The sequence below is a fragment of the Andrena cerasifolii genome, chromosome 1 (assembly GCF_050908995.1).
Source record: "Andrena cerasifolii isolate SP2316 chromosome 1, iyAndCera1_principal, whole genome shotgun sequence".
Taxonomy (NCBI): Eukaryota; Metazoa; Arthropoda; class Insecta; order Hymenoptera; family Andrenidae; genus Andrena; species Andrena cerasifolii.
In genome coordinates, this window is record NC_135118.1 from 7,825,822 (window position 1) to 7,838,530 (window position 12,709).

The window sequence follows — 12,709 nt, forward strand, 5'->3', positions numbered from 1 at the left end:
AATTGCGGTTTTTTTTTAAAGAACTAGCGATTCGATTCGTCTGAAATTTGGACCATGTTTTTATGCATCTTTGAAGAAGTGGCAGCTTTTTATATTAATTTTTAATGACAGATATAGGAGTTATGCATGGTGGACGATTACGCCGTACAAAATTCGCCGTCCGCTGGGTTAGGTCTGCGTACTTATCTTCCAGGTAATGTGAAACAGGAAAATGTAACGGCGTTTTACTTTATACATATGTAGCTTTAGTTTGATTAACCAGAATAAAACAAAATAAATTATTCAGAAGAGTTGTGAGTTTTCAAACTGAAAAGTCTTTAATTTTTACTATCAAATTTTGCGCCAATTTTCTTATGTAACAAAAGAAGTATACGACTTATCGGTATTCTGGTTCATCAACCTGAAGGTACATATGTATAAAGTAAAACGCAGTTTCATTTTTCTGTTTCAGATTACCTGCAAGATAAATATCATGCACACCAGCGGGCGACGGATATTGCGCGGCGTGTTAATGCATAACTCCAATAGTTATGCTTAAAAATTAATAAAAAAAACACTGCAACTTCTTCAAAGATACGTAAAAGCATGGTCCAAATTTCAGAAGAATCCAATCGCTAGTTTGTTAAAAAAAAAATCCCAAATTTTGCTATCTTATTAGCCCAAAAAATAGGATTCCCTTTTAAGTTCTATCGACTGTCCACGCAAACGGTCGACCTTGGATAAAATACTTTTCAATGCTGCAGTGACTCGCGAAATTTCCTCCGGTTAAAGTCGGATCATCGAATAAACGATATTTTCATTTCGACTGCGTGGCACGGTGAATAACAGCAGTACCGTAACGACTTTGTGTATTCAATTCCAGCCTGGCCCTCGAGCAATTACTGTAACAAGAACGAAAAATTTTCCATACGCCGGCCGGTGATTGTAGTCGGAATTACTGCAATTGCAGTGCGTGCGGCACACGACCAGCGGGGAAAAGGGGGAAGGCGGTCGACGCATATTTCTTGGCGTACTTTTTACTCCTGCCCCCACTTGCGCCCCTCACTCTGTCCCTCGGACACGGCGAATAACACCATGATAAATACAGAGACGGCGTTTTTATTGCGCATGAAATTTATCGTTCGTACTGTTATCGGAAAAGAAAGCAACGCGAGGCGAATCGGTACTGCTTTTCCAACGCGCCGCGTTGCTCCACGTGGACCGGAGTTGGGGGCCGTTTGCCTGCCGCTCATGCAAACGATGAATTTAATACCGTCGGACTTTTAATCTCTTCCCTCCGTCTGTCCCGATTAAATTCAATGCGTCGTTCGACGGAGCATTAAGAATGCATTGGAACGAGCCCTGGCTATTTTTCTCCACACCCCCTCCGCCCAGCCCTCCGAAAGCGATGAAACATGTACCGCCTTCATCTTTTAGTGACATCCGTCACTTCATCTGGCAATCCTTTCTTTACTGAATAAATAAATATCTTGCTCTGGAGGTAACCGAAGTGGTGGGTTCTTATTGGACATTATTATGACATTGGTGGTGACGCGTGGAGATTAAATCGCAGAAGAATTCTGGTGACAGCTTGTTCGTTGCACCAGTAAGTCGTTATTTTCGTTGTTGGAAAATAATTTCTGCTGAAGCTGAGTCGTGGTCATTTTAGATAGAAGAAAATTAAGGGGAGGTTCCGGGCTAAAAGTCGATTTTTTTGTATTTCATTTTTCGAATGTTCAACTTCTTAGGAATACGTGTTTAGAAGGATTTTTTGAAATTCGTAATATTCTCGATGTTATAGGCATTTGAGTAGCGGCAAATGCATGGGCAACAACCGGCCACTCGGCGCCCACGTAAAAATTTAAACGCGTTTTTCTCGAAACAGTGTTTTCAAAACGGTGGGACCTGTATTTCCAAAAGTTATTATCCGATTTGATTGAAACCTTTTTTGCTTTGAAGAATATACTTCTGGCTAGGGGGATGCCAGAAAAAAATACAAAAAATTGAAAATTTATAATTTTCAAAGCCGTTGAAGGGGTGACATATACAGGGAAAAAGTGTTTTCAAACTTCAAGTGTCGTTATTTTCTAAAAAAAATTGTTATGCTTGTAATTTTTCTGGTTTCCCCCCTAGCTAGAAGTCAGTATTCAAAATAGAAAAAGTTTCAGTCGAATCGGAGAATAACTTTTGGAGATATAGGTCCCACCGATTTGAATAATTTTTTTTGACGCCTTAACTTTAACGATTCCCCAGTGCCGTCTGCAATGATTAATTACAAAACAAAAAACATATTTCTATAATCTAAGACATCCTTAATACAATGCAAAAAATCTCATTAAATTATATATAGTAGTTTTCCTTTACTTAATTCCTAAAGATCACCTATTTTTTTGGAGCTCTAGACCGGAAGGTCCCCTAAAGTGGCAGTTCGAGACAAGACAGCCATAAAGTTTCAGCTTCTCCACGCCTTTCCCAACCGTTTAATGAACGTCCACTTTTCGAACTATCAATACGGTCCTCTAAAATTCCGCAGAACGTGCGACGTTGCTACGTCCACCATCGAAAACGTCAATACGTCTCTACGCATCTAACTCAACTCTCCCCGCCAGCATCTAAAATTGGTAACGTTCGCCTGATAATAGCGCGTTCGCCGATACGAGCTGTCTGTTACCACCCCTCGCCCGTAAATTATGCATGGGAGGAGGCGCGCAGGCACAACAGGTACCTAATCGTGGGCGTCGAGACATCAAGATCTAAAACTTTCCAGTCGCGTCTGCCGCCGAGGACGTGCACTTTGCCCGCCGCGACCAGCCCAGCCGCAATCTTATCACGTATCGCCGGGAATAAAACGTCCGCTCCATCGCCACGTACGGCCGCGATGATGCATAGTTCACGAGCGTGTTGCATTATATATATATATACATATACACGCGCACCTTACACCCGCGCCGCGGTGTTTTTTGGTCTTGTTGCAGAGGGCCTGGTGTCGTATTCCATGCCCCAAGGAATTAAGAGGGGCTCGGAGGTTGACCTGTCCGACAGGACGTACGACGGCAGGGAAGAAGGAGGTTACCTCTCCGGGGGACTCGGTCAACTTGTCGACGGGCAAAAGGGTCCTGACAACTTCAGATTGGACGTCAGCGGTAACGGGAAAGGTGAGCTGCTTCGTGCTGGAACGAGATTAGCGCCGCAGCCTGATCGTGTCTAGATTAGCGTGATAGAGCCGTCCTCGCTACCCTCGCGAGTTACCCACTCGTTGACCGACTTATAGTATTTCGTTTCCCCCCTGCTCTCCCCTGCTCCCCCGCGAAGTTCTCTCGCGTGGATCTCGGTTCTACCGCTCTCGTTCTCTGGCGTCTGGATATACTATAGACAGCCGGAGGGATTCGGTATATCAGCGTGCTGTAATTGAGAGGGATTTTGTTAACAGCTCTCGTCGGATTGCCACTCGAAGAGTGTTCTTCGGAGTGTTGTTAAATCTCAATTGTAAATTCGTTTCATTTCATCGGCGGAATTAAATTTGCCAGGCGTTATCGGTGCGAGCCTGGACCACGCGGGGGAGGACTCATCTGCGGGATTAATTTAACATATTGAACGGCTGTAAAAGGATTCCGGAAAGAAGTAGATTGCTTTTACCATTCTTACAAAGGAGGGTAGCAGAGTCATGGTCGGGAGCGATGGAATTCTTTCAGGTACCCGACTAATTTCCAGCAAACCTATTCCCGTGGAATGATCGAGGAGCTGGGGAACGCTGTAGGGTCGGATCCTACGTTTCCCTGACTTCTCTCGATTACCGTTCCTCGAGGATCGATACCGATTTGGGCACGCTAGCTATTGTAATAAAAATGCTTCTGGAATAAGAGGATAACACGATCTTATTTACGCTAGTCATCTGTTTCAAATTCCAATGCCGTGCCGCTTTGATTCAATGATTTGGCGCTTGAAGATACAGTTAACTATAGGTAGAAAATTCTTCTCCAAGCACGGAATAAAAGCACGGGACCAGTTGAACGCGAGCCAGGTAATCTACAGTCTAACAAGCGGTCAGCGACAGCGTTTTCAGAGCGAATTCATCGCCCCTCCTCGGAGGACTGGCTTTAAAGCGAAAATAAAATTTTCCCCGCGTCGATTGCACGTGTGTAGGCCAGTCGGGGATAAGAGAATTTCAGAAAGCTGACGCGGAGGCTGGAAGATCGGACTCTGTCTCTCGCAGAGGCAAACGTGTTCCACGCCGCACTCGAATCTGTTCCAATTTACATTTATATTGAACCGCGGGCTAGACTGCAAGCCACACTGCTGTTTACCGACTCCCAGGATACATTTGTGTCTTTCCATTTACGCCGGCGGGACAAGCCGGGGCACACTCGGAGCCACGTACTTTCAGCTTCTTAAACTTTTAAACCCGCCGAGGCTGCGTACAGCCTCTCGCGACTCTCTTTAAACCGAAGCGCACTTCACTCCAAACTGCGTTTCCTCTTCTTTCGAATCGAGGGTTCGCGTTCCATCTCGCGGGCTGTATTTCAATTTCGCTCCGGGATCTTCGTGAAAATATGTTCGCGGCGTCTTATTATCCCCGTGAACTCTGAGGGATAGGGAAGTAGCGTTTCTAAGTTTAATGTTATCCAGGGGTAAGTTTATAACATTCCAAGCACTATGATTCAGTTCCCGTTACCAGGCCTGGCAATCGTAGAAGTTAGTTAGTTATCGCTGACAGAATAATAGGTCTTAGACAGAATTAACAGAATAATAGGGCTACTTAGTTTCTGACAATAGATTAATTTGTAAGTGACTACAATCGTCGTGACTCTAGTACCTACGCGTAATTTCTGAAGCAACGGTGATCCTAGTGGTAAATCAGTGGCGTCGGCTGTCGAAGCTTAAATCAGCCCGCGTAAATCGCCAGGATATCCGCAAGATCGTTTTCAAGAGGTGGCTATCGGCGCGTATTCCTCTTTACGAGCGCCATACGCGCGGTCGTATAGTTTCAGGTCGGTTTAAGTGAGAAAATCATCAGACGGCCGCGCGTTCGAGGCGCGATATACCTGTGGGGCGGGGTGGTTATCTTACGACCCTTTTGAATGTTCAGAATTGATGGTGGATAGCGGCCGAAGGCTGCGCGGCGGCGACAGGAAACTGGAAACTGGGAACTATTTACTCGAGGGACGATATTAAAGGGCGGGGGATTTATATGAAAGCGGATAGATCAGAGCGATATAATGCCGCGGCGTACTGGGCTCTGAACATTGTTGAGAGGACGGAAGGGATCCGGGTCGCAGGAAAATCCGTGGCCAAAGGGGTAGCGTGCACGGATGCCGGCATTGAAACGGAACGATTGAAACTCTTCTAAGTTTTAATAAGCTCTAAGGCTCTTAGGCGGCCCGCCTGCTGCAACACACCCGACCGATTCCCTCCCTCGCGACTATGTTGGAATGGAACTACCCTGTCCCAGCACGCTCGAGACCCCTCGTTTTTCTTCTCCCTCTATCACCCTCCATCTCCCTCTCTTCTCTCGCCCTGGCTTCGCCTCTGCCCTGGAAGATTCGTCGAGGACGAGAGATAAAAGCGCGCAGGATTTATAGCATAAAGAACAGATCTCTGTAAGGTAGTGGAGCACGGGTACACTGTATCACCTTCTCGCGATCTTATGAAACGGCATTAAGGACGGGGAAAAATTGAAACGTAAATAGAAGAGCGCCCACCTGGGGGCGAATTTATCACGAATAGTCTTTGTATCTAGACACTTTGAGGTTCATAGGTATATTAATTCCTCCCTTTAAGGGGCTTCAGATTTCTCGAGAATTATTCGGAATAATTATCAAATTCCCCCGGCCGATCGGCAAAGGAATGAATTATTCCGCTGCTGCCCAAAACCGATGATTCCTCTCACTTATATCTTCCAATCGCAATCACTACTAACTCGCTCAAATAGAATATTACTTTACCGTTAGCGAGCAAGCATTTCGTACGCTGCAACCCCGATATCCGCACTTAACCAGACTTCTGAAACTTCATCGAGGGGTTACGCGTGGCGAGCTCTCGAATTCGCGCATGCGGGGGAAAGTTTGACCGGGAAACCGCAGCTGGGGCACGGTTTAAAGGCGGAAACTCGAAGCGAACCGCGAAAAGTAACGAGAGCCTCGGAAAAACACGCGTAACTCGCTGGCCGTCGGCTTTAGTGTTATTGCACTCCATTTTCAATTCGCGCGATCCCATGGGGGCGCGGGTGCTTGTGCCGCGCTACTCGTCCCGCGGATTCTAACGGCGGGATTCGCGAGATAACTGCCGCTGCGGACCCATACCGCGAAACTCTCCCCTTGCCTGCACATTCGAAAAAGGCCAGCTGTCTGGTATACAAGCAGCACGATCAAGAAGTAGCAGAAAGTGGGTTATCCAATGTTCACTGCAGGCGTAATTAATATTTCACCGCCGGCTCCAGCGACGATCGTTATAACCTGAGGCTTTCAACCGGCTGAAAACATAATTTCGTTAAATTATTGCTAATGGAATCAGGTAATAGAGGTCTCGGGTTACCTTCAGTTCGGTGTCTCGTTACCGGGGTGAATTTAGAAATTTCCAAGATTCGACTGATTACTAATGAATCGCAGTAATTGGTACATACGTGTTTAGCGATTAGATGGTACTGTGAATTGGGATGTATAAGTGCGAGGGGCGAAAGGGAAAAGGTGAATCAAGTAGTTCCTCGAAGCCTGCTAGAATTAGGTCAGCGGTTTGAGTAACCAATATTTTTCACTACAATGGTATCGGCGCACTGGATCGGTCAGATTAAAACAATTCAAAGCTATTTTGCAATTAATTAATTATGTATATTAGTTTCCAACGTTTCGATCTTGGTTTAGATCATCTTCAAGGAAAGTTAAAAACATATATAAAATACTGCGTATGCTATTGAAAATAAGTCACCGTGCTCTGGCACAACGTGTGGCTCGCGAGTCGGTTGGAAAAAGACTAAGGTAAAACGTGAACAACACATCTGCTTTTAGAAGGTGAAAAAGGGGTGAATACCGTTGACAGTTATAAACATATTTAAAACCTCCGAGATTCAAAATTAAAGGATATACAGTCTACAGTAACCAAACATTCTTGCTCATGTGGTGTGTTATATACACTCTTAAAGGTGTTAACGAGCAAACCAACAATTACATATCAATAAACTGATATGTAGGAATTAGTTAGATCATATGTAATTCTATGGAGCAAAAACATCATAACACATTACTTCTTTAGTAATGTTGCGTAATATTAATGTATTTTAGGTGTTTCGTACCTAAGATTTACGCTAGGCTGTTTGATCATGTGAATTGTCTCCAAAATAATTCTCTGATTTAAATTAGTTTCTTTATCAACAATCTTAACGTTGTCAAAGTCAAAGCTATGATGAAAAACTCTAGCGAATGTTTGGTTAAAGCAGTATGTTGTAGGGGAGATGAAAAAATATTTCTTTTATGTTCATATATTCGTCTTTCTAAAAGTCTAGAAGTTTGTCCGATATAAACCTGATTACAACCCATGCAAGGAATTGAATATACGATGTTGGAGTGTTTTGAAAGAGGTATTTTGTCTTTAATTAAAGGGAACAATTGTTTCGTGTAAAACGGTAATTTGAAAATAGTGTGAATTCCGGCTTTTCTAAAAATTCTTCTTATATCGTTAGAGATATTATTACAAAACGATAACACAACAGTGATCTTCCAATTAATTGATCCTATTTCATTGTTTCTTACTTCTTTCCGTTTTTCTGTTAAAAATGGATGGTAAATTTCAAAAGTACGTTCTTTACTAATTGACGAAACCATTTCTATAGGATATCCATTACGCTTCAAGGTGTTTTTTAACAGAAGCAAATTAGCTGGTTGAAATTCTGGATTCGAAAGTAAAAAAGCTCGATCAATCAGTCCTTTAATTAATCCTACCTTGTGTTGCATGGGATGTGCAGAAAAGAAATTAATATATCTGCCCGACCAACTGGGTTTATGATACCAATTTGTGATCAATTTATTATTTGATCTAATTACTATTGTATCGAGAAAGCTAAGACATGAATCCTTCTCAATTTCATGCGTGAATTGAAGTCTAGCATGGAAACCATTAAATATATCCTTGAAGATGATCTAAACCAAGATCGAAACGTCGGAAACTAATATACATAATTAATTAATTGCAAAATAGCTTTGAATTGTTTTAATCTGACCGATCCAGTGCGCCGATACCATTGCACTTAAGTTTTACGGTCGAAATTTAGTTTATTTATAATTCTTCAATACTTTTCATTTCTATTATCGTACATCAGCGAACACAAGATAAAGACCTTTCAAATCTAACTATTTTGGAGAAGCGATTCAGTGATTGCACGAGGAGTCGCAGTAGTGCGGACGGTAGCGCACCACTTGGTGATGATTAAATCTTTGAAACTTTAATGCGAAGGTGTACTAAAGAGCGCTTCTATATTTAGGGAATTGGTGAAGCTCGCGGGAAGAGTGGAAGAATGCAGGCTTCTTTAGACAGAACAAGGGAACATCGTACCGATTATCCTGTTTTTCCCAACTTACGGTGAAAGCCACGGATTCAATGCAGTCGCAGATTGCGCGAAACGAAACGCCTACCATTTCACATTCAGCCGGCAGTTAATTAAGGCAACATTCAAAGACCAGCTGTCGTTCGAAAATAGGTTGGGCGCGCCGGAAACTCCTGCTAAAAGAGCCTCCGTGCAATTTGTAACAAACGCGGCCGCGTTGAAACAATTTGTTCGTTTGATGGGAACGCCCACAGGCAGAATCGTTGGCGCGCGCCCGCGCAAACAAATTTCGCGCCGCGGCGCGGACCGACGATTATTTATGTTACAGATTTTATTGTCTCGTTTATCGGCACGCGTTGCTGTCGATGGAGTAATCGGGTCGCGGCGACGTAACGTGACGTTTTTCTGATCCGCCAACTGCGAACTGGAAATACTCAATTCTTGTGCGCGCAATCGTTGGGTAACTTGGACTGGCGCTGTAAATAAGAGGCGTAGGTTTATGCGAATTGGAGAGAGAAAAGAAATGGCAGAAGTATTTGGTAGACGAACATAAATGTAAACGCGAGGATTGTAGAAAGATGACGGTTGTGTTTCAGTATTCTTTGAGATGACGAAATATTCTCTTCTGTTTGCTTAAGGGTACGAGTGGGTAGGTTGGAGAAACGACACACCAAGTATGCTTGGACGTCCTGTTGAAATAACCTTCGAATTCGACTATGCGAGGAACTTCACTGCCATACATCTGCACATGAACAACTACTTCACCAAGGATGTGCAGGTATGATGCGCGTTACGTAATCATTTCCTAAGCGATATTCGTGTCACGATGCAGGGTCTGCTTCGCAAGTGTATTTTAATACTTGGGAATGCGCATCACACCCACAATTTTCCACGGTATCTGGAAATCCACTTACCGCTGTCCCATTTGAAAGGTAGACTGATCGCACGGAACGATATCCAGTTCGGCTCTCTCAGAATATTCAGATCGATCTTCCTGTTCCATTGCCCGAATAAAGAGACGCGGCGATGTTTGCTCAATCCGTGCAATCGGACTAACGATCCATGAATTCGTTATAATTCATTAACGATCAGAGCCAGCGAAACACAGCCTGAATCGAACAGAAAATAGCTTCCCGAGCCCGATAACGCGGGCGAATGTTATTTCAACTGTTGGCTTCATTAAATACTCGTTGATCCTCCGAAATCTGGAAATCGAACTGCACCCGACGATTCGAAACAGCGGATCGCTTAATTCCTGAAACCGTGTACCGGGGACTACGAAAATTCGCGATAAATTCGGGTTCATCGTGAAACACATTTCTATTCGCGCCGTGGAGAACAAGTTGCGAAACGTCCAGCACTCAGCTGACGAGGGAGGAATTACATTTTTAATCCGATCGATCGACATGGTCTATCGTCCTCGCCCATCTACTGGTAAACGAAATTATCTGGAGTGGAGTCGATAGTTATTACCCTGTTTCGCATATACACACACGAGCCAACGATACGGGGTGGTACACAGACGAACAAGAAGAAGAAGAAGAAGAAGAAGAAGAAGAAGCGTTTCCATCACGCTCAAAGATCTCCTCTCCGTTTACCCATCCACCAATCGCTTCATCCCGTGGTTGGCAGCCTTTGGTATACACACGCGCGATTCTTCCGCAGGTCTTTTCTTACGCGAAGGTTTATCTGGGCGCCGGCGGTAACCAGTTCAACGGGGAGGCTGTCCATTTCTCCTACATACCGGACCTGGTGTTGGAGCAGGCACGTGATGTTACCATAAAGCTTCACTCGCGCGGCGGCCGCTTCCTCAAACTACAGCTGTATTTCGCGGCGCGCTGGATCATGCTCAGCGAAGTAATCTTCGAGTCAGGTAAGGGAAACAACGCTAGCGCCCTCGATAAAAGTCTATCCCCCCCCCCTCCCTCGTTTCCTCGTAACGTGCGTTTCGTATCGTATGAGAAAGGGAAAAAACACCGGGAAGGAATAGAAAGGGGCGGAATAAAGGGCGAACGTAGCGAAAGGAGGAAAGATCCGTGATACCGAGATATCGAGAACGAAATAACTTCTCACGGATCTCGGGGCTGCCGCCGCAACTTCTTCGAGGAGTGTACCTCGAGGCCGCCTCTCGCGAACTTCGGGATCAAGAAACGGATGAGTTTCAAAGTCCCCTTCTCTTCGATATCCCCGCCCGATTCGATTTCCAATTTTAGGTGACACCCTCGCCGTTCTGTCCTATGCAACGGTAGAATTATTGGGGAAGGTGAGGTATAATCAGGGCACTTGCACGCGAGCAACGATACATCCGTATTCCACGACTGAGCAAATATTAAGCTGAACAAATCCACGACAGATTCAGATTGCTATAAGATTACGCCACTGTCGATAGAGTTGTATAGAATTCGTGAACGTGGACATTGTTTTACTTTCTCAGCATAGAGGAGAGGTTCTATAAAGGGGATCATTTTATTTAGCGTCCGTTTCTAATAATATCATGATAGGTTTTTGAAACACAAGTCCATTAAGAGAAGGTATGAGACGTTTATTAGTCTTCGACAAAAATATATAGCAATCTCTTTGATAGTAACAGAAAATAACAAAATTGTCCATTTTCAAATAAGTCGAAAATGTCCTTTTCACCACAGATAATAAAAAATATAAGTCCGCAAAGAGCCATCTCTCCCACATAGTGTGGGACAGGCGCCATACAGCTAAAAAATACTTAGGTATTAACCGAGATAGCAAAATATACTTTAAATAGGCTAAGAACAAAGAAAACAACATATTAAAACCACTTCTTACCTTACTGTGTCTTTGTTTTACTTGCAACATTCACGGAAACCGCATTCACACAAAACTTTCCTCAAACAAATTACGCACTACATAAATCTTCCCTTCATAAATACGTCGCCCTCGAGCGCAGCCGAACAGGCACTGATATAGCGTTTATGGCTATATTCAAATAATTGCGTGAGAAAGGTGAATTATATTTTGTATATATTTCATTATTTATTCAATAACAAACACATGAAAACGTGATATGAACTTTACAATAAAAACGTGGCAAATTCCAAAATGGTATGTGTTATATGTATCCACAGCTGTAGCGTGTGAGCTTGTCTACAGTCGGAGAAAAAATTAAGAGTGAGTGTATAGAGTGACTGTGTGAATTTGGTAATAATGGTGAGTTAGTTATTTGTCCACTGGTGGCATGACGGTGATAGTATGGAAGGGCCAAAGTTTCCAGTGATAGCCACACTGACCATTTCACTGCTCCCATCTATGAGTAGTTAAGCCCAGTGAGAAATATAGACGTCTCTTTCCTAAATACTGAACTCGCGAAGGTATGGCGTCTCTCCTCCTATGGCGTCTCTCCCCCTTTTACCGTATATGCGTTTAGTACTTTGGCAATATGATTTGTCCCATTTAAAACCTGTCCCTTTTATAGCACCTCTGATACCCCTACCTCCTGACAAACATCGTGTGCTCCGTTCGATCGTTCGTATTCTGAGATTTCGTCGGGGCTCTTCGTAGTCGGGGCTGAGTGGGTCGCCCAAAGAGGTGAGAGAAATTATTCGTCAGAAGATATCCGTTCGCGGCTTGTAAAATATTCAGAAGCGGTCTGGGTCGGTTATTCTGGCGATGCCGCACGGTCGACTTTAAAGCATCGGGGCAAAAACTGGAGGAGAGTACCCGCGGCACGTTGTACGAATGAGAGCACGTGGTCGCGAACCGGAAACGAAACTTACTTACTTACTCCCGGAGCACACGCCCTCAAAAAGTTTCGAGGGAAGAGGGAAGCAATCGTTAATCATTCTCTCAGTACGCCCCGGTGTTTTCTCGTTCCGCGAAAGATAACTTCGATTGCTTAGCTCCGAAGTGGCTGGAATACCACGCCGTCCCTACTCCAAATAATTCGCGTTCGTTCCTTTTACCGCGAACGTGGCGCGAATCGCTCCTGCAGACTCACTTCCTCTCCTTCGATCCACCATTTTGTCTACAGTAATCTCTATAGCAATCAAAAGCAACGAATTCAATGATCACCTCTATACAGAAGTCTGACGCCAGCACTCTTTACATTCCCGAAACACTCTCGAAACTTTTCCAAACACATTCCTGTACACATAAGAAAAGTTCGCTCCGTGCCCCCTGCGCACAAGATACACACTCGCGTTCATTCAGTGAACCGCGGGAAGC

At 44.1% G+C, this 12,709-nt stretch overlaps 1 protein-coding gene and 1 long non-coding RNA gene across 6 annotated transcripts in view; one reads left to right on the forward strand and one right to left on the reverse strand.

Moving 5' to 3' along the window:
• Positions 1 to 12,709, forward strand: part of Ddr (discoidin domain-containing receptor 2) — a 225,705-nt gene that overhangs the window by 164,153 nt on the left and 48,843 nt on the right. For all 5 annotated transcript variants that reach the window (XM_076826826.1, XM_076826815.1, XM_076826854.1 and 2 more), the window contains 3 exons: positions 2,955 to 3,134; positions 9,151 to 9,290; positions 10,178 to 10,385. In XM_076826826.1, coding sequence (XP_076682941.1) covers positions 2,955 to 3,134; positions 9,151 to 9,290; positions 10,178 to 10,385 — 528 coding nt within the window. The remainder of the gene's footprint in view (positions 1 to 2,954; positions 3,135 to 9,150; positions 9,291 to 10,177; positions 10,386 to 12,709) is intronic.
• The window catches only part of LOC143376821 (uncharacterized), an 80,133-nt gene that overhangs the window by 17,207 nt on the left and 50,217 nt on the right, over positions 1 to 12,709 (reverse strand). The gene's annotated exons all lie outside the window — the stretch shown is intronic.